Here is a 19,561-nt window from a genome sequence, read left to right as displayed (position 1 = left end):
GAAAGTGCATTTGTATCCATTATTAACTTGACATACCTAAACATTGATCAATTTCCATTTGTAAGTCAAATTGAAACGGTAGTATATCGAAATATACTATTATATTGAAAGTTTTGTAACACCGTTATTTTAATATTCAAATAGCTTTGTTGCATGACAGTATTGACATCAAACTACTTTATGAATGGATTAAATGTAATTGATTGAACCTTCAAAGAATCACATTTACATTTTAGTTCTGAAAGAAAAGCTACTTTTCACTAAATCCTCAAAGAACTAAAGTTTAAATAAGAAAGGTTAACATAAAACACTACATTTAAAGTGACATTATGTCCATCCATGGGTAGATATAGAGTGAACAGGTGAAAGTCAAACTAAGTTAACATTTTCTCATAATTCCTGTAAATTGTATTATTTACTTCACATGAACGATAAATAACTCACTAGGCCCTGTGAAGTGTGTCTACTTATTCTTTTGTAATCTGTATCTGTAACTTTCAATTTATAAAAAGATTGGGGCAGTTTTTTTATATATATTTAGGTATATTAATTTTTACCCCTAACATTTTCAAATATCATGTGTTGGTCAATCACCATTATAACGACCAGTTTATTGAAATATGTAGTCAGTTAAAGTCAATTTGACAATGAAAAAATAATCATAATGTCACTTTAATACAATATTATTTAAACAATCTTAATATTTTTATTTTCACAGTAACCACTTTTTAAAAGGCACAATGTGCGTATTCGAAATTTAAGCAGAATAGAACCGAGACACGATATCTTGATATTTTATTGTAGTGATAATTTGATGTGGTTATATGTATTCATTTTTGCAGACCCTCTGCGACCGAGTAGAGTAAAATGTTGGCTTGGCTTCAAATCACTTGCTTGCCTTACAGGGACAAGTCTTTCATGTGAGTAACCTATACGAAAGTGGGTGGTCATGCTTGGGTGTCAAATAAAAAGTATGCATGAGAAACATCTTTCTGGGGTTTTCCTATACCAGTAAATGAGAGGTTGCCGTGTGGCATTTAAGAAAGCCGTTATGACTAAACACTCCCATGATGTATCATATGTAATTATAGTTATTCTGCAAAGCATTGGCTTCCGAGGGATCATTTTGTTTCCAGATTTTTAACGTTTATACATCTGTTTCTTTTTAAAAATTTATTACATGTTGTGTTATTTACTAGTTTCTGTAATAAATTGTGCTTGCATTTTGTTTGCTTATTTTTATTTGTTTGGTTTGTAATATTTTTGTTTTTCATTACTTTGTTTTTATTTCTGTTATCTATTGTTTTGAAGGGGGTTCAATGATAAGGATATGTATTGTGGAAGTTAAAAAATAAGTTAAATATTTAAACAGTCAAACATTAGGATATTGAACAGTGAACATTTCAGGAAGTGTTACTCAGTATAATTTAATTTATGTGGTCGCGTATTGATTTAAACCCTTATCATTTGTTCAACAACTTTATTGCTTTGCAAACATGAACTTCCAAAACATTTTTTGTGCACCATGTCTTTTTCGTAAGTAGGAAGGATTGCTTTACGTACTGTCCATTTAGCTCTTTCGCCTTTAACAGAATCAAAACGATAAAAATATTTTACTTTAACGTATTGTAGCATATCATAAATGTGTAACTTTGTAATCCATAAATTCATCCTCGCTTTCTGACGATGATAGTTTGTTTATATTGTGAACATAGACATCTTCGCTTTGCTCAGTGTTTGTCCTTAATTCACTGATATTTAAAATAACATCTCCGCTTTCACTAGCGCTTTTTGTCTTTTCGGAATCTAAACTATGGCTCTTCTTTATTCTACGCACATGTTTTTTAAATGAAGTTTGTTTCGTGTCATACTTGGTGGAATCAGCTTGTTCAGAACTTTTCGAATAAGACAGGTCACTTTCTGTATGTGGTATACTTTTGTTGTCATGATAGGAAGCAGATGGCAAACTAGCTGATAAATAAGAGGAACTTCTACACGTAGCTTGACTAGGTTTCAAATAAAATTCGTTGGCTTTTGATTCTTGTCTCCTTGCACACTTATTATCATTTGTGTCCGACCTTACACTCGAGACGTCGTCTTTACCCAACAGCTGAAAATGTAAATAAATATCTCAAATGTTATTTTAACAGTTTTGGCAAATAACCTTTAATTTTTTTAAGATGTCGTTAACGTTAAAAGATAATCATGCTGTTCATGGTGCGCTTATAATAAAGCACCTAGTACTTTAATGCGCTTTATGTTAGCTAACTTCATGTATAAGAGTTAAGTGTTTCTGAAGTGTGCTGTTACCTAACATTATCTATCTTCTAGCTTCATTTATTATATGAAGCTTCCATTTTGGTTGTTTAACTTATATCAAACGGAACGTACATTGTAAGACAGTTTACCTTATCTTTACATGTCATTTTCTTCAACATGTTTTTCATCATTTTCTCCTGAAGCATCAGCGTTTCTTGTAAACGACATTGGGTTTCCTTATTCGATGTCTCCATATTGTCCTTTAATATGATTTGAAATGACAATTATAGCACTCGTGTGGAGAATAAATATTAACGTTTCAGAACGAAATGAGCTAATAAACATGTTCATATTATCAGAATTGCAAAAAAGATCTAATTATCTTAAGACCATAATACATATACAGGACTTCTATATTTAGCAACGTAAGTGAGTGAATTTATGATCGCGCAGACGTTAATATAGAAATTTATTTATCCTTTTTACTATATTTCTCGAGGATACAGATTAAACAGTGTAACTATATAACTGTTTATGATTGATTGCTGTAAACTGATGTATGATCGAATTTTAAACGTTTTTATTGGGTAAATTTATCTTCCTCGTTGGGTTTTAAATAGCAGCAATATAGTCAACAGAAGTCATAATTATGGCAACGTTCCGGTTTTACTTGTTGAGAAACATCTCAGGTGCCCCTCCGAGCATTATTTCAGGTTCAAACAGCAACTTCGGTAGAACCACCGACGTTTCGTAAGTAAGCTTCATTGTTTCCTCGCATGAAAAAATCAAAAGTCTTAGGGGTGATTTGAATCAAAAGCGGTTTATCGAGGTGATTTCAAGTCAACGACCTTAACCACTAGGCCATGTACGCCACTGGTATTGTAAAATAGAGAAAATAAGAATCCCTAAAGAAAGTCCCAAACGGCAAAACTAAAAATGTTGCAGGCTCGGTTAGATTGGGCCTGTTCTGTCAAGTACAAACTACCGTCTACGCCCCTAGCACCGGCTTAAGCAATATTTGGTAAAAAATTATAAAACAATATTTGGTGAAAAGTAAAACATATTACCAGTCTTTGCATTATCTGAGATTTAAACCTGTCGAGGGTAACGGAAATTTCTTTCGTATTGCCTGACAAACCTCGGAAGTTTGAGAAAGACGGTACTTCTATCGGAAGATCAAGAGGAGGCGCACTGAACTTTCTTCCGCTCCTGAAGAAATAAGTAATTATGATTTAGCGTCTAGACTCAACCATACTCAACCAAGTTTTTGACCCAGCAAACACAAGTTACTTATAAACAGGAAGTATGAAATTACACAATGAAAGTCGTCTTACTTTGGTTACACATAAAGAAGATACGAAGCTTCTACTGTTAAGATATTGAGAACATGTTTATCTCATAGAATACCTCTTGCTAAAATATTTAAAATGTAATATTGTTAAAAAAAAAACACACACATACACGACACACAAATATATACTCGTAAATTAAAAAAAGATATCTACAGAAACGTCATATGAAAACTTGCCAAGATTCCACGACTCACCTGTCGTCTAACGTTGTTGGTATCGGTAGAATGCACGGACTACTTTTACGTGACAGATGATTGCGTATTGGTAGATATGGTTTGGAGACAGGTGTACCATCTAATGTGTCTTTATCACTCTCGTCCGCACTGCTCTCACTACGTGAAAAAGAACATGCTGTAAATTGTATTTGATAAACGGACTGATAAAAAAAGATAGAACAACGGTCTAATAATTTATCTTGAATCATTCCGCGTAATTAAACATCTTTTATATCCTTATATTTTGAACACATTGCAATATTACTTAATTCAAAATAATAATGATGGCGAAATCTGCAATGCTTTGAATCTGCAATGCTATGAATCAATATAAATAATACTATTACTGTTAAAAAGTTGATAAAGGTATTTAGCAACACTCCGCTTTAAGTTGGGTGAAGCGGAAACAAAAAGGAAACATATTCAAAGAACAGATCAACTAATAGAAATGTATTTGAACAATAAAACAAAGATTTGGTTAGTTAAAGAGGCTACTGCTAAATACCTGATCACGTGGTCAGAATCTGGTGTTAGTATTATTTTAGGAGTAGAAATGTTAGTTATATTTCCTGTGCTTTCTAACCTAGATTCAACAGTATGTTCTCGTTTAAATAAATGAGGCTGAGAGCCTTGTTCTGATAGAGTCCGTATGAAATTGTCTTCATGTTTATCATTGTATGCATAGTTAACATTACTTGAAGCACAAGTGCCTTCGGAAGTCACTGTAAAGTTTTCAATTGGTATTTCTTCAAATGTTTCTTCGTTGTCTCCGTCTTCAGACTGTACTGCTTTGTAGCCAAGTTGACGCCGACTTTTAAGCAAAGTTAAGGACGAGATCAGCCAGTTTGGTACTACTTGTGGTATTGTCTTCGTCAGGTTTTAGTTCAGTTTCCACATCAGAATTATCCTTTTCTCGAATTATATCTAAATTAGAGACTGGCAATCTTATTCCATTATCGTTCTTATTTGGATGAAGTCGTTCCATGTTGACAATATCTTGGTTCGTAGACTTATTTGAAATTTTAATTGAATTATTTTCAAAAGATTCAAAATTTTGTTGAGCATCTTTACATTTAACTTTTCTATTCCTTATATTGAAAAGTTTCTTTATTTTTGGTGACATTTGTGGTAATTTTTGTAAGCATTTGACTTGAGGAAAATGCATCAATCCTATGCTTGCAGTGTCCTCGTTTCCTCCATTTTGGCCTTTACCTCCTCTGAAGGAAGATGGCTCAGGAGAGCTTGGCGCACTCTTTAGCATCTTTCTATGTTCTTCGGTTTCCTTGAGTCTCCTTTGGCCATATTCTCTGATTATATTCTAAAATATGCACGGCATGTGTGTTAGTAGATTAGTAACACTGTTAGTCTTTAATTGTTAATAATTGCAAAATAAAAAGCATAAATGCACATAAATAATGAAAAGCAACCAAGATTTTAAAGCAAAAAAGCATTCAAAGATCTATGACTGTGCACTACATTCTATACAATCGTCTCTAACCGTGCACTATATTCTATATAACTGTCTTTAAATACAAGGAAGCTAACAACACAAACCATCACAATCAAACAGAAGATGCATTTATTATCTTGTTAAGATGTCATTCCGTGTAAAGATATCATTACGTGCGTTACTTAACTTTTATAAGAGAGCAATAACAGATTTTAGAAAACCGTTTTTTCTGAGCATACTTTTCGTGAAAGAAACTTATTTAATTAATGTCACCAACCAAACGGATACACGATATTATAAAACAGTCAAGCTATATATCACTTCATATGCATAACGAAAAAACAGCTGTTAGGAGGAAGATCAATGTTATTATAAAGAAAACTTCTTTTGCAAGCAAATAAATTAAAAGGTTCTTTTCATTTGCTTCAGCAAACAGCTGATGCTCGAATACTTTCTGTAGAAATTTCGAGGAATCTAATTCCGATTTAGAATATTTCAAATGGCTGTTAGGGGATTTATTAGTTTGATTAATTCTAAAATAAAACGTAATTATTTCAAATATGCGACAAACGAGCTTATTTTGGATTTGTAATTAGGCGCAAATGTGTGCATTTGTAGATTTAGAAAAAACTATGCATCAATCAAACAGATTTATCCATAAGAAAACAATTCACGTAGGAATTTTCCCTCATGCTTTGCAAACTTGAGGATGAGCAAATTAGGAAGATTAACATATTAAATACCCCTTCCTGTTTAGAGGAACATGTTTGCTGCAAGTGAAATTGCGAAGTACACTACATGTTTTGACAGGTTATAATTTTTATGCACATATCAAGTGGGTCTAACTCAAACTTGACAACATTACGAGATTGCGAAGGATATATGACCATTATAAGGCTAATTATAGATGAATATATTTGACACATGTATTCAGTATGGCAAATATTGTACTTGTATATAATGGTCAGAATGTGTGAATAACATATTGCCTTTTTTCAACCCTCAATGATCATTTTGAAAAGAAAATCATTATTTCAGTTTTGGATCTATTTTATTGATTAAAATAACTAATATGAAAAATAGAGTATTTGTTTGCACGGTTTTAAACCGATTTAAACACTAAACCGACTTTCTGTGGTAACTTACCATTAATTAACAATTTCTCTATAAGCGATCGAGTGTTATTCCCATGTACATAGCGGTGAAGGTCAAATGACAATAAGACTCCCTATCCGAGTTCAAGAGTCACGGAGAAATCGTGCCTAGGCCGAGGAAAGAATCTGCGACCTTTAATGCTCTCTCTATTTAGCAAAGGAGCGGAATATGAAAAGATGAGCACAAAAGGTGAAGACAAACTTTATATAAGATACAAAGTTGCAATATTTACCTTTTGAAACATATTCGCGTTAATATGTTCAGACCATTGCTGTTTTGTAGCATATACAACAGAATGTAATAACTCATAGTTGAGAAGATTTATATTGAAATTTAGGAAATACTCAAAGCGCAGTCAGCTTTTAAAAAGCAAAATCTTCGAACAATATGAGTCTAAACTAAAATTAATATAAGCTAAAAATATGTTAATATAGTAATCTATTATATGATATATGTATTTCTCAATATCTACATACACAAATACAGGTTTCGAGTGTGTGCAAAGTAACCAGTTACTATCAAAGATACCTGATAACGAACGCTGGATTCGCGTATTGCTCTATACTAGCGTAAGTGTTATTGGAAGAACTGAGGGACGGCTTAGCTTGGCATGTAGGTGACCTCTGGGACATCAAATCATCCAACCTTACACGTGCATAGCGTGTTAAAATCTCCTGGTTACAACAATGGTTTACAGAATCATTTTACAAATACCCTATAATATTCCACACAATATAGCACATATAAGGCAGCAAACAGCACAATATGATCCAATTTTTATCAGAAACAAAGAAAACTAAATATAATAATACAAAACAAACATAAAGACTATTTAAGCTTTAAAATAAAACAAAACATGCATTCTATCTAAATTTGTCTAGTATTAAACAACCTTTTTTCTCTTATTATAAATTTTTTATCTTTTAGGCATTTACAAAATAAATGTAAAACTGTTAAAGATACATCTTATAAATAGCCATATTGCAATCAATATATACATGCATATGTTCACTAAAATAATCTGTACAGATTGTAAAATGAAATAGTTTCAACTTTGTGTTTAAACACTGTACATAATAAAATAAGCACAAGCATATATCTTTCAACGTGAAGACATTTGGAACCTTTTGCGTTCCTTATTCGATGAAACTTATAAGTTAGTTATAAGTTATGGCTGTATTTTTTTCATTTTCGAATATCGGACTATAACAAGCAAACAGTCTCTGTCTTATGTATTCGTCTGTTCTAAAATGTCAGTGCAACTGGAAATAGATACTCCGAAATAGCTGTCTATTTTTAAATGTCAACGGCAACTCAAAAGAGAAAAGGAAATATAAGATATAAGCTATACACGTTTCGTTTTGCTTTATATTGACACTATTGTTTTATTTAACACGGTAATAAATTTCAAATTTGCTTTTTCCTGCACTACAAGCATAATAATGCAAACATTGCATGCGATTTTCATGCGGAAATCTTTTCAAAATGCGGTAATGCACAGCGTTGATATTTAAGAAAATATGAACAATCAAGGATGTTTAGGACCAATGATTTTATCATAATCAGATAAATTTCTGACCAATTATAAATATTAACATAAAATGAAAATTATAAAAAAATTATTATAATTAAAAAAAAGACTGTTTTAATTTCATTACTAGTCTATTAGTTTATGGGCATAGCAACGTATTTTTTTGCTGCATGTATCATATAAAATGCTTTATATGTTATGTTTTCAGTTTGTAACAACCATGTCATGTAAATATATATTGCTTGAACAAGCAAATCAAAGGCACATATTATAACGTGTTTTGATTGTTTTCATTCCCTGATAAAGTTGCTGAATTTATGACACACCGTTTCGTTGATACGCAGCATACAACGAGAGATAATAAAAAAATAATGTTTTACCTCGGCATCCGGATGGTCCTTCAAAGCTTCTAATACATCTTCTCTGGACAATACAAACAACTCCGAATATCCGACAGATCTTACATCAGCTGTTCTCCTTCAAAAATATAATTTCTTATGTAAATATTACTCCCACAAAACAATGAATACTGACAATTCGTTGAGTATCAGATAATGTATATAATGGATAGAAGAGATGTAGACCTGAACAAATACTTGAAATGGAACAGGTATCTCTCAATCTCCATGCATATCAAAATATGTACGATAAGTAACCAAACAGCTGTTTCAACTTAAAGTGGTGTATTGCTGCGTCGTTAATCTAAACTATAAGTCTGTTGAGACTGTGTGACCTTACCCTGCACATGCGTGCCGACTGACCAGGGTCTGCTATGCTCAATATATCACTACTTGATAAACTGTCCCTTAAAACGGTTAAGTCCCGATTAAAAATGGGACTGGGCCAGTCCATTTAAGATATGAAGCGTAGTAAGGGTTATTTAAACCAAATTTAATAATATTGAAAAGCTTTTTGCCGTGGTTTTCTGCTTCGCTTCGTCTAAACTAAGTCCAAAAAAAGGATAAGGCGTATATAAAATCGATGTTTTTGTCTTTTGGGGATCATTTACATCGTTATATATAATAATTACATCGCGCGTGTTACAGAAATGAAATGAATAAATTTAAACCTGTTGATTCCTCCGTCAAGATTCAGGATACCTATCTCCCCAAAGAAATCACCGGTGCTCATCTGTGTTAAAACTGTATTGTTGTCCCTAGAACATATAAATATATTTACATTTATTATAGTAGTATCATCAAATTTTATTAATCAACAAAAATGTCATGGTTACGTAGTGTACATTAAACACGTCGTGCAAATAAATTCCAGAACATTCTGAGATGATTATATTGATAACTCGTAAAATATTTGTTTCATTTCCAACATGCAAAATGCGGCATTTGTTAAATGCTGACATATTATTTCATTGTAAAGGAACATTTTTACTCTTATAAATGTATACAAATTACACAGATAAAATATTCATTATATTTTACTAATTTTTTATTAAACACGTTGTCATAATAGGAGGATAAAAACCATATTTTTACGACTTCATAAGTCTTGTTTTGATGATTCATAGATTTGTTTACAACATAAGGAAGAACCACATCGACCAAAAAGCTCTTTGAAATTGAGAAGCTATGAAACTGTCATAAGAGCAAAATTGAACCCAAAGTAAAAGATACGATATGAAAAACATTCATAGTGTTATGATGAAGCCGTAAGTTTATAGTTCTTTATGTCAGTTTCCATTCTTTTGGCCCGTTTTAAGTACCATGTTAATGGCATGTATCCATTAACTTTGGAATATGTATGACAACTTCATATAAATTTGTCATAAGTCTATGATTATATAGACGACTTAATGGCAATAGCCATTATACACCCTCTTTTACGGCGGACAAAATGAATATTTGACTAGAGATGGAGCTCTTTATTCGCCGAAATTTCTCTGAAAAGGTTAAGATCCTAGACAAACTTGAGACTGTATAATCGGAACATTATTGTTGGTTTAAAATAAACATATTTCATGTCACTCTTAGGCAGAATACTGTCAAACATTTACCAACGTGAGTTCCGAGTTTGTACATTTAAAATTCTTGCCCTGATTGGCGTTTAAGGTTTCCATTTCTTTCATTTTATTTTAGACTATAGATTCTTGACGTCGTTTAAACAATAAACAATGTTCTAGTTTGTCAATTTGTTATCAATATTCCAAAGTTAGGTCATACTTTAGGTGTATATTTGCTTTTGATTCATTTTAAGGTCGTATGTTTATGTAAATTAAAAGAAAAAAGAATTGCAGTGGGAATGAAACATTAAAATTTAAGCATTAATGATGACAATGATGGAACTTCTATATTCTTTCTTTTCAAAACAAGAGCGAATTTAGTCAATCTTGTGCTAATGTTAAAATACTAAGTAGGCTTTGTGTATTAACCATATTTAACCTACAGAAATGATCCCGTAACACAGAACTACTTTATCTGACTATTGCTTTATAAATAAAAATGAAATACTTGATCTGAATATTACTTTACTAATTTTAAAAATGGAAACCTGTAAACATGCCTAATAATGTGAAACTAAAAATACTGTAGACTCAATATTGTTTCTTAATTAATGCAAACAAATTAAAACAGCTTTGGAGAATAAATTCCATTTGCTTTAATGAAAAGCTCGAGCCTATAGATTGTTTCGTCTTTATATAGTTGAATTTATGAAATCTTATTTTTATAATCTATTATCAGCTATAATATCTTCAAAGAAAGATATGCTTAATTTTGAAACCAGTGACGTTTATAATTATGGACAGTGACAATATTCAATGTATTAATTTCTAGAGAGGCTATGAACAAAAATGCAAAAGTCATACCCAAGTATTTCTACGACGCCGTCGGCAATTATAAACATTTCTCTGGCGACTTCTCCCCGACGACAAATCAGGTCTCCGGGAGTAAATATGTATGCTCTCATCTTTAACATCAGATCGTGTAGAAATTCTGGACGACATTTTTGGAATATTGTTACCTGATGTGAAATGAAAATGTATATCAATAAGGTGTAGTTCATTCTTATTATTAAGTGATAGCGTACATACAATAAATGATTGAATTAATAAGATGACTTTTTTCAGTAAAGAAGATATTCTATGCTCATCTTTTATTAAAACTATTTTATCACAGAACTTTATTGAAATCTATGAAGTTTTTACTCAATATGTCTATATTGAATAAAAGAATGCAAAAAAAAACAACCGTTAGTGGTCAAGTAAAGTTGTTCCTTTCTTAAAATAGCTGCCAGTTATTTTTAATGACACTATATATTCATATTGTGGCCGCTTATAGTGTGTTTAAAACATAACATATCTACTTTGTGTGAAGTCAAAAACACGGTGATTTTATATCAACAAAGAGACAGTGTAGCAATTTTCAATATTTTCGAAATACAAGTAACAAATTTGAGTATAATTATATCTTTAACGCAAACTGAAATGCTTTTTTGAAAGGTTATGAAGCAAAATTTTACGCTAAAAAAATTAAAAGCCCGTGCAGTTTATACGAATGAAAAATTAACGCCTCTGCATAACTAACTATAAATAGTTTTAAAGATATCTTAATATTTTTATTTATTACTCGTACATTTTCATTGACATTGAAAGTACGTAACGGGGAGTACGAAACGATTTTTATGCGCATCTTATATATACAAAACAATGTAGGTCAGCCAAACTGCGTTGGTTATTTTTTAAACAGTTTTTTTTTTCAAAGCCATGTTATTTTAAAAGAGCTGGTCATTTAATAAAAATCTTCACAAGTATATTTGTAGTTCATTCAGAAGAAAATGAAATCACGCCCACTAGAGGCTCATAATTATTATTATATTTCTCTGAATTTTCCCCGAACATAAATTGATAGTTTTTAAGAGATAACAACTTATGTGATACTCTAAAAATAGTCTCCCAAATGCCCTGATACATTTAATTGCTGTGACAATTACTTACTAATGAATGCGTTTGAGGCATTTTAAATCTTGAGACTTTCCAATTAATAACTGCAACAAATAACATTAAAAGTATCAACTCTGCTGGAAAATGAGCCAAATCTAATTAGATAAAGTTAATTGATACCTTTTTGAGCGTCCCAAGATTCACGTGAAGTGCAAGTTCCGTCTTGAGTTTATCTGGTAACAAACCTAAAGAGTTGATATCGTTACAGTTGAGACGACCCCTGAAAATATAAATTCATGACAAATTGATTCTTATGCCTTAAAATGTTACGTTTATAAATACCTTTGAAAATATTTAATAATCAAATCAGTTCTGACTTGGTTTTTTCATACTTGAGACGACCGCTGAAAATACAAATTCATTTACATGACGGTGACATGATTTACAACGTTACAGTTGAGGCGATTCGTAAAGATGCACATTAATGAGATTTACTTTTTGGGTCTTTTATTTAACATTTGAGACGACCCCTGAGAATTCATATACATGTATTTTACTGAATCGGTAGTAATGTTGTTGTTTTAAACCTTACATTTGAGACAACCCCTGAAATATTAAATATAAATTAATTACATTGATGGTGATAGAATTTATCAATGTAATGTATGAGACGACCCCTTCAAAAAATACAGATAATGGTTCTTATCATCAAACATCGTGATATTATGTTATTTTTCCATCATAAGCTTTGATGTGTTTTAAGCATTTTTGATTGTCCACAATTAAGTATTATTGTCGATTGCATCTCATAAATCAAATCGATGCAAGGACTGATACTTTTGCCGTGTTAGCATTTTCTAAGAGCATGTCAATGCCTTTGAAGTAAAGTGCCTACTGTTGTTAAAATAGAATACAATTATTTATTGTAGATGAATGGATGTGGAAATTATACAGTATTTGCTAATTAAAGGAAAACCCATTCATTAAATGAACAGCCAAGTTGTCAGAGTCATGCATACCTAATTTTAAAAATCATTGGCCTGAACTCTTGACAAAATGCATCATTAGCATTCATTTGTGTGGAAATCAATAATCGTTTTTCTACTTTATTTGAGAAAAAAGAAGTTCAGAGTAGTTGATTGAACAATTCACTGAAATTAAGTTAAAACATTTATATTCACTCTTAACCTGTTCAATCTCAATTTCTTAAATTGATTTGTCAATCTTCCGGAAATTTTTGGAATTGTCCATCGATCTTAAGGGAAATTTGAAGTTGCTCATCAAGAAGTATAGAGGCTGGCCAGACTTGGACGTGCAGGCCGGCCCGGCTCTATACTTGTTGCATAGGCTAATCACTTCAGGTTCCAACAGGGTAAGGGATTAGCTCGATTGTCAAACTAAATTCTGCAACTAATGATTCTTTTCTTTCGAGTCTCTACCTGGAACCAGCCAGTACTGGTGTCATATCAGTGACCTGTTAAGGACTCGTAACTACTGTCGCTTGAACTCAAAATCCAGGATTCGAAAGGCGTACACATTTACGTCCCCTTTCTCACCCACCCACCCACTTTCTTCTGGATAGCTACCGAATACAAATTTATAAACACATTAATGATTTCACTGGCATCAAAAGGTCTACAAATGTCCAAAATAAATACAATACAGGCAAAAAAACACCAAATGGGGAAAAAATAAAGTACAATATGTGCTATATATAGTTTCCCTAATTTGTATTTTTTACTTCTTCACAAATACATGTTGTTATTTAGAGGTTGTGTAAATGCCGATGAAATTAGACTCTATTCCTGTAATTGGTGGGTAGGTTTAATTGGTATAGTTAGTCAATGACCGAATTTTCAACAAGTTTGACGTTTACAATTTTCCCAATTCAGTTCAGAGTTATAACATTAAAATTCAAGCAAAGAAGAAAATGCATTACCAAGATTTTATTTTGTTATGTGATGAGGACATGTCACTAATTTAAATGATTATGACTTCTTAATTAAGAACATCTTATATGATTTATAAGATAACTTTAATCAATGAAATATTGTGTCTGAGAAGTAAATAACAATCAGAAATGGCAAATACATGTACATATGTTTCGTACTTTCTCTCCACTTATAGTTCCAAACATTCACACCCCTTCCCGTATGATTAACTGTTAATGATGGACACACTTCCTCTAAATATGAAAGTCATGATGATAGTTTGTGTGGTCATCCTTTTAAAAAAACTCTAGATAAAGAGTGATCCTTCGAAAGCATCATCACAACAAAATTACATGAAAATTGCAGACTTGCTTTGATTGAGTCTGTACATGAGCGATAATGAAAAAGTGCGACATCTTTCATGCTCTCTACCAGCGGCTTGAGCGGTATTTAACACTTAAAGTGATGGAACCAATGAACCGACGTACTCTAAATGATACTGTAAAATATCACAAATGTAAAACATCCCTTACATTTCTTGTATATATGATACATAGATCGGTAGGAATAGTGTGAATAAATATAAAAAGTGACAGTTTGACACCATCTATATTTCTCCATGTTCAAGTTTGTTTTGTAAATATACATGTACAACATTTAGATGATTACCCTTGTTTTGCCTCATTATAATAAAGATTTGTTCATTTGTTCATAATTTAAAGGCACAGTGTGCCTCAGAAACAAATAAAATCTTACTCCATTATCAAGAGTAAACATGCGTTAAACAATGTTGATATAGTTACTAAAGAACATGTTATATGCTAGTCACCTACGAAAATAGTGCTAAATGTAATATTATTTGTCATAGAAGAAGTAACATTTAAACAAAGTATTATTTTGCCTTCCATACAAAATACCAAATCACTATAGCTGTACTAACTAACAAGATAAAGCCTGATAAAAAGATGGCTCCTTGCCGCTGATATTTGTTACTGGGACGTGTGGAGGTTGTGTTCATCGAACGCCGCCTTTCCTTGTTGATTTTGTTTATCATATTTTATGCAATCTGCCTATGAGTAACGTTTTGGTCATTACACAAAATATTGATTAAGTGTTACTGTTATTTTATAACGTTTTATACTAAGCTTAAAAATACTGTTATCATTATAATAAATTTGCTGACCACGTCCATTAAATGGGGGCCACGCCCATTAAAATGGATGACTTGTATAGAGAGGCAAATCAAAATTAACTAACCAGTTTTCACTTTTATCATATTTAGTAATATCTTTATTTATGGATAAACTATCTACAAGCATATCAATCTTGATATATATTTGCTTGTTATGTCCTTCGGTACAGACAGTCCGTTTAAATACAGAAATACATTTAAGGAAAGGATGACATTTAACCTTATTGAAACAGACGTTTTTGACAGATCCGCTTAATGTAACTTATTAAAGCGACTTTTTTACAAAAGTGCTAAGCACAAAACACCAAGGGATGCAATATCGTCTATTCCCAAATGATTTAAACGAATTCAATAGAGTGTTTTGTGTCTTGTATTAGTGAGAGACTTCAGGGTCGCGATACAATCAACATTTGAATGTTCAATCAAACCTTTTCATCAGAATAAGATAGAAAAAAGTGAGACATTTTGAAAACAATTAAGTAAGATAGACATATGCAAACCTTAAAAATCGGTTACACATCAAAATTGAAAATGCCATTAAATCGGCTCGATTTAGGAAATTGTTTTGGGCGGCATTCAATTTTTTTATCTTGGGCGTTCTTTAGGAGCTTCCTTTTCCCCTATTTTATCAGCGAATTGTTTTGCTTTAAAACTGTTAAATTGACATTTTATAGGTCTATGATACATTAATAGCTGATGCATTAACAGATTTAGTTTAAAATTCTTCGGAGTTAGATAACAACGTGTTTTCTTAAAATATAATGATGTGTATTCTTTAAACAACTGTCAAAGATCAGTTCTGTATCAGTTCCAGGCTTATCGATCATATATAATAATCGGCAAATGCTCCAGTATTTGCAATTATATTTACTTCATTGAAAACTTCTTGCTAAAATGTTTAAGCCGTTATTAGGGGTAGGGAAAAGGAATAGGTTGCTTTCATCAGTTACATCCATGATCAGGCACATTCATACCTAGATTTAAAAAGTCCCTCATTTCAAATTATTTAGTCGTGTTCCACGTACTTGAATGTATCTTTTCTTATTTGAATTTTCTTTAAGTCTTTTCTTTTCAATCATAGATAACAGATTTTGAAACACTTTAAGCCGCTAAGAGTCTATAAAAACACCCCAAACGACAAAATTGAAAATGACACAGCCTCGGTTTGATTTGACCTAGTCATGGACGGTAATGTTGAATACCGTCAATCAAGGCACCCTAGTACCGGCTTAGGCAGACGTCAACAGTTAAATAAGAATGGATGGTTAAACTTTGAATTCAGAAACATCACAGATGTGTTCATACGGTAGTTATCCTGGAGCTTCCAAAAAGACATGTTCATGCCATTCAATAAAAAGGGCGGTTCATGGTCCAAAGGTGTGAGAATGCTTGTCTCTTAAACGAAAACTAACTAAAATATAAATCTGAAAGGCGATCGGAGGCTATGAAGAGAAACATCAGGATTTTTCCGTCAAAATTCGGATAATTTCGATGATTATGGGTAACCGATTATGTTATCCGTAAAGAGAGTATTTGAATGTTCATAATTGACTCATAAATTATTTTTGGCAGACACTGTTATTTTTCATATTTATATCATATGTAAACACATGTTTGATATTAATTGAATATGACAGACTCAAAAGAATGTTTAAGTTGTCTCGAAAAAATAAGACGTAGAAAAAATAAGACGTAAATGATGGAAACTTCTATAATCTTGAGTAATGTCAATTTTAATATTGCTTACAAATATTTATGATACCTCTTTCATACAATTTACAAAAGACGGCAAAACTTTGGCGCCAACATAAAGAAATATATTAAGTACATAAATGTAATTCGGCATTCGGCAAACTTCAGACATTCTTAGCAAATGACTTTTCTGAAGTAGGTGATTACATAAGTAAAAAGTGAGAAATATGTCTGAGAATACTGATATTCACTTTTTAAGCCAGTAATTTATGTCGTAATTGAACAATGTTCCGGAAAACATAATTTTCTATAAACAAGTTTTATCCTAGAAATCAATATAAGAGAGGAATAAGAAGTAGGAAGTTCCTTCTTACCAAACAAATTCTGAAACGTCAATTTTTTGTACAAAATACTCAAAGAAGATTTTGTGTTTAGGTAATTTAGCGTTCAACTTTGCTTCAATGTTTGTTGGAAGCCATGATACTATTTTTGACAAGGGTATACATGTAGATAATAAAGGAATCGTATCTCTAATATCTTAAATAGAAAAGAATGCAATCAAAAAATGAAAGCTTATCTTATTTTTAAATGAATCTTTCATTTTGCTAAAACTGGTGCCAGTTTCCGGGTAAGGTGGGGTCGTGAACGGTTACTTGCATCAACAATGTTGACAGGTTTAATCAAACCAATTCTACAACATTTTCATGTTAGCCTTCTGTTGCTACCTTTAAAGTTTCATCTTTCACATATATTTGACATCGAAAAGAATTGGTAACAATTAATACCATCCTTATACGTATCAAAACGAAATGACATTATGCTCATATTTTCATTTTCGTCAAGTTTGAATTTAATATATATTTCAAAGACAACTATCAATGATGATTGACCAACAGTGCTTAAGCGTAAAATATAAATTTGCCTAAAATATAAAAAGATAGTCCCACTCTTTTAGTAAATTAAACGTTACAGGTAAATTCGTATGGATATTTCAAGAAATTTCGTTGAGCCAATTGAGTTACTTATCGTTTTTGCGAAATAAATTATACTATTAATAAGAATTATGGCAAAATTGTTAAGTAATTAAAAGAGCATCGAAACACGAGGCTATCTGATTTTTACGAGTAGGCGTAGCCCCCGAGTATAAATCAGATTGCCGAGTGTTTTGGTGTCCTTTCTCTTTTGTAGAAGTCAAACATAAAAATACGTTCCCTGTTGTCACAATATGAACCTCAGAAAACAGTAACCAATGAATGAGCATCTGAATATGACATTTCTATCGCTTTCCCTTTCTCTGCGGTCACAATAAGTAAACCCCAGCAAAAATGAGCCAATCAATGGGCATGCTCTGGAGTGCGGGTAACTAAAACTTGCACTCCAGTTATCACACTGTGCATGTATATGTATGTATTTAAATCTGACACATTTTCAACATGATACAACATATTTTGACGTTCACCTGTTCACTCACTATATACCACTGGATAGGCATAATGTCACTTTAATTTCATTCTAATTAATTACCTTGTCCAAACATAGTCATACCATCGCTGAACACGCTTCTGAAGATCAGGTGGGACATTATGCATCTGCATGTAAAATTTGGCTCCATCCTGTAATTGAATTGAATACATGCATAAATTAAAAGCATAAAGAAGTTTTGATTATTTTTACGAAATAATAATGTCTGATAATGGTTTGTGAAATATCTCGTAAACCCTATAGAACCGGATTCTGTCACATGCTCATTTCATTTGGGGACCACACGCCGCTTTTCATGGAATTGCACGAAAGTGCGACGTTGAAAAATTCATCTGCGGATGTTCCTCAACTCCAAAATGTTATCATTGTTATGTATAACAGCCGATGCAAGGGTGCGTGAACGGTACTACTGCCCTAAATAGGCTCAATCAAACAACCCCTGCAGCATTTTCAATTTTAGCGATTAGGCTTTCTTTAAGGAACATTGATTTAAGTGATTAAAGTTATATTTTTGCCTGAATTGATTTGATTTTTTAAAAAAATTAAAATTACAAAAAATATGTATAAAAGAAATATTTGGTATACATGTACTTTATTTTGAGCGACTGGCGCATGCAAACAAATCTGCTGAGAAAAAACTTAAAATAACAGCATGATATTATGTTTCGAAACATTTTATTCTGTTGACGTACAGTATTCATGGGTGTCAAATAGCATATACATGTACGTTCTATGTTGCAATTTTTTCGATAATCAACTAAAATTATGATAACAAAATAATTTAACTGTTTTATGAATTTTGTAAAATAATTCATTAGATATAGCTTGATGCAGCATAAAATGTATTGAAATAAGTGAAGCTGTCTTTTATTTAAGGTGCGTACGTTGCGTTCTTTCAGAAGATAAGATTTAGTTTTGCATGTTTGTCAGTTTAAATGTGACTCGAATGTTTTGTCTGTATATTATATAAATATATATATTAACTCACAAGTAATCTTTCAAATTCCTGTCTGCTGGCATTTCTGTTCGTGATGACATTGCCTACTTGACCTGTCAAACAAAAAGGTTGAAAACATGTCATAAAACGTCCGAATAAGCATTATAATTTGATGTGCTGTCCTTTAAGCATATTCCATATTCAGTAAAGGAAATATTACACGCTTAAAAGTGCCATTTATTGACATTCAATCTTTTCTTACTTTCGTTATAAGGTGATTCACATGTGTTGGTCATTCCATAACCTTTAATCCCCTTTCAAATTCCATTTGATTTACTTTCGCACATTGTTTTCCCGTTTAAGGTACATGCATTTTTGCCATAATAAAAGCTATATGAACACATCTGCGGATGTTTCATATTTCAAAATTTTAACATTTTCATGTTAAATGTTGAATTCTGCTTAAACCT

The 19,561-nt window shown here is 31.8% G+C and overlaps 1 protein-coding gene across 5 annotated transcripts in view; it reads right to left on the bottom strand.

Annotated features, from left to right (window-relative positions):
- Nucleotides 1-1,418: 1,418 nt before the first annotated feature.
- LOC132753350 (cyclic nucleotide-gated channel rod photoreceptor subunit alpha-like) overlaps nt 1,419-19,561 on the bottom strand; it is a 58,183-nt gene continuing 40,040 nt past the window's right edge. For 3 of the 5 annotated variants that reach the window (XM_060743804.1, XM_060743803.1, XM_060743805.1), the window contains exons 5-15: nt 19,143-19,204; nt 18,197-18,285; nt 12,038-12,137; nt 10,784-10,938; nt 9,032-9,118; nt 8,343-8,439; nt 6,960-7,105; nt 3,806-3,943; nt 3,327-3,468; nt 2,409-2,519; nt 1,419-2,110 (exon numbers count right to left, since the gene is read on the bottom strand). In XM_060743804.1, the coding sequence (XP_060599787.1) occupies nt 1,637-2,110; nt 2,409-2,519; nt 3,327-3,468; nt 3,806-3,943; nt 6,960-7,105; nt 8,343-8,439; nt 9,032-9,118; nt 10,784-10,938; nt 12,038-12,137; nt 18,197-18,285; nt 19,143-19,204 (1,601 nt within the window). In that variant the 3' untranslated portion in view covers nt 1,419-1,636. Of the gene's footprint in view, nt 2,111-2,408; nt 2,520-3,326; nt 3,469-3,805; nt 3,944-4,501; nt 5,145-6,959; nt 7,106-8,342; nt 8,440-9,031; nt 9,119-10,783; nt 10,939-12,037; nt 12,138-18,196; nt 18,286-19,142; nt 19,205-19,561 lie in introns of those variants that run through there. The other 2 variants (XM_060743806.1, XM_060743807.1) reach the window with 2 other exon arrangements.

Source organism: Ruditapes philippinarum, unplaced genomic scaffold, assembly GCF_026571515.1.
Source record: "Ruditapes philippinarum isolate M1 unplaced genomic scaffold, ASM2657151v2 ctg2047_1_1_1_1, whole genome shotgun sequence".
Taxonomy (NCBI): domain Eukaryota; kingdom Metazoa; phylum Mollusca; class Bivalvia; order Venerida; family Veneridae; genus Ruditapes; species Ruditapes philippinarum.
The sequence above is the reverse complement of the archived record's forward strand: the minus strand, read 5'-3'. Positions and strand labels throughout refer to the sequence as shown.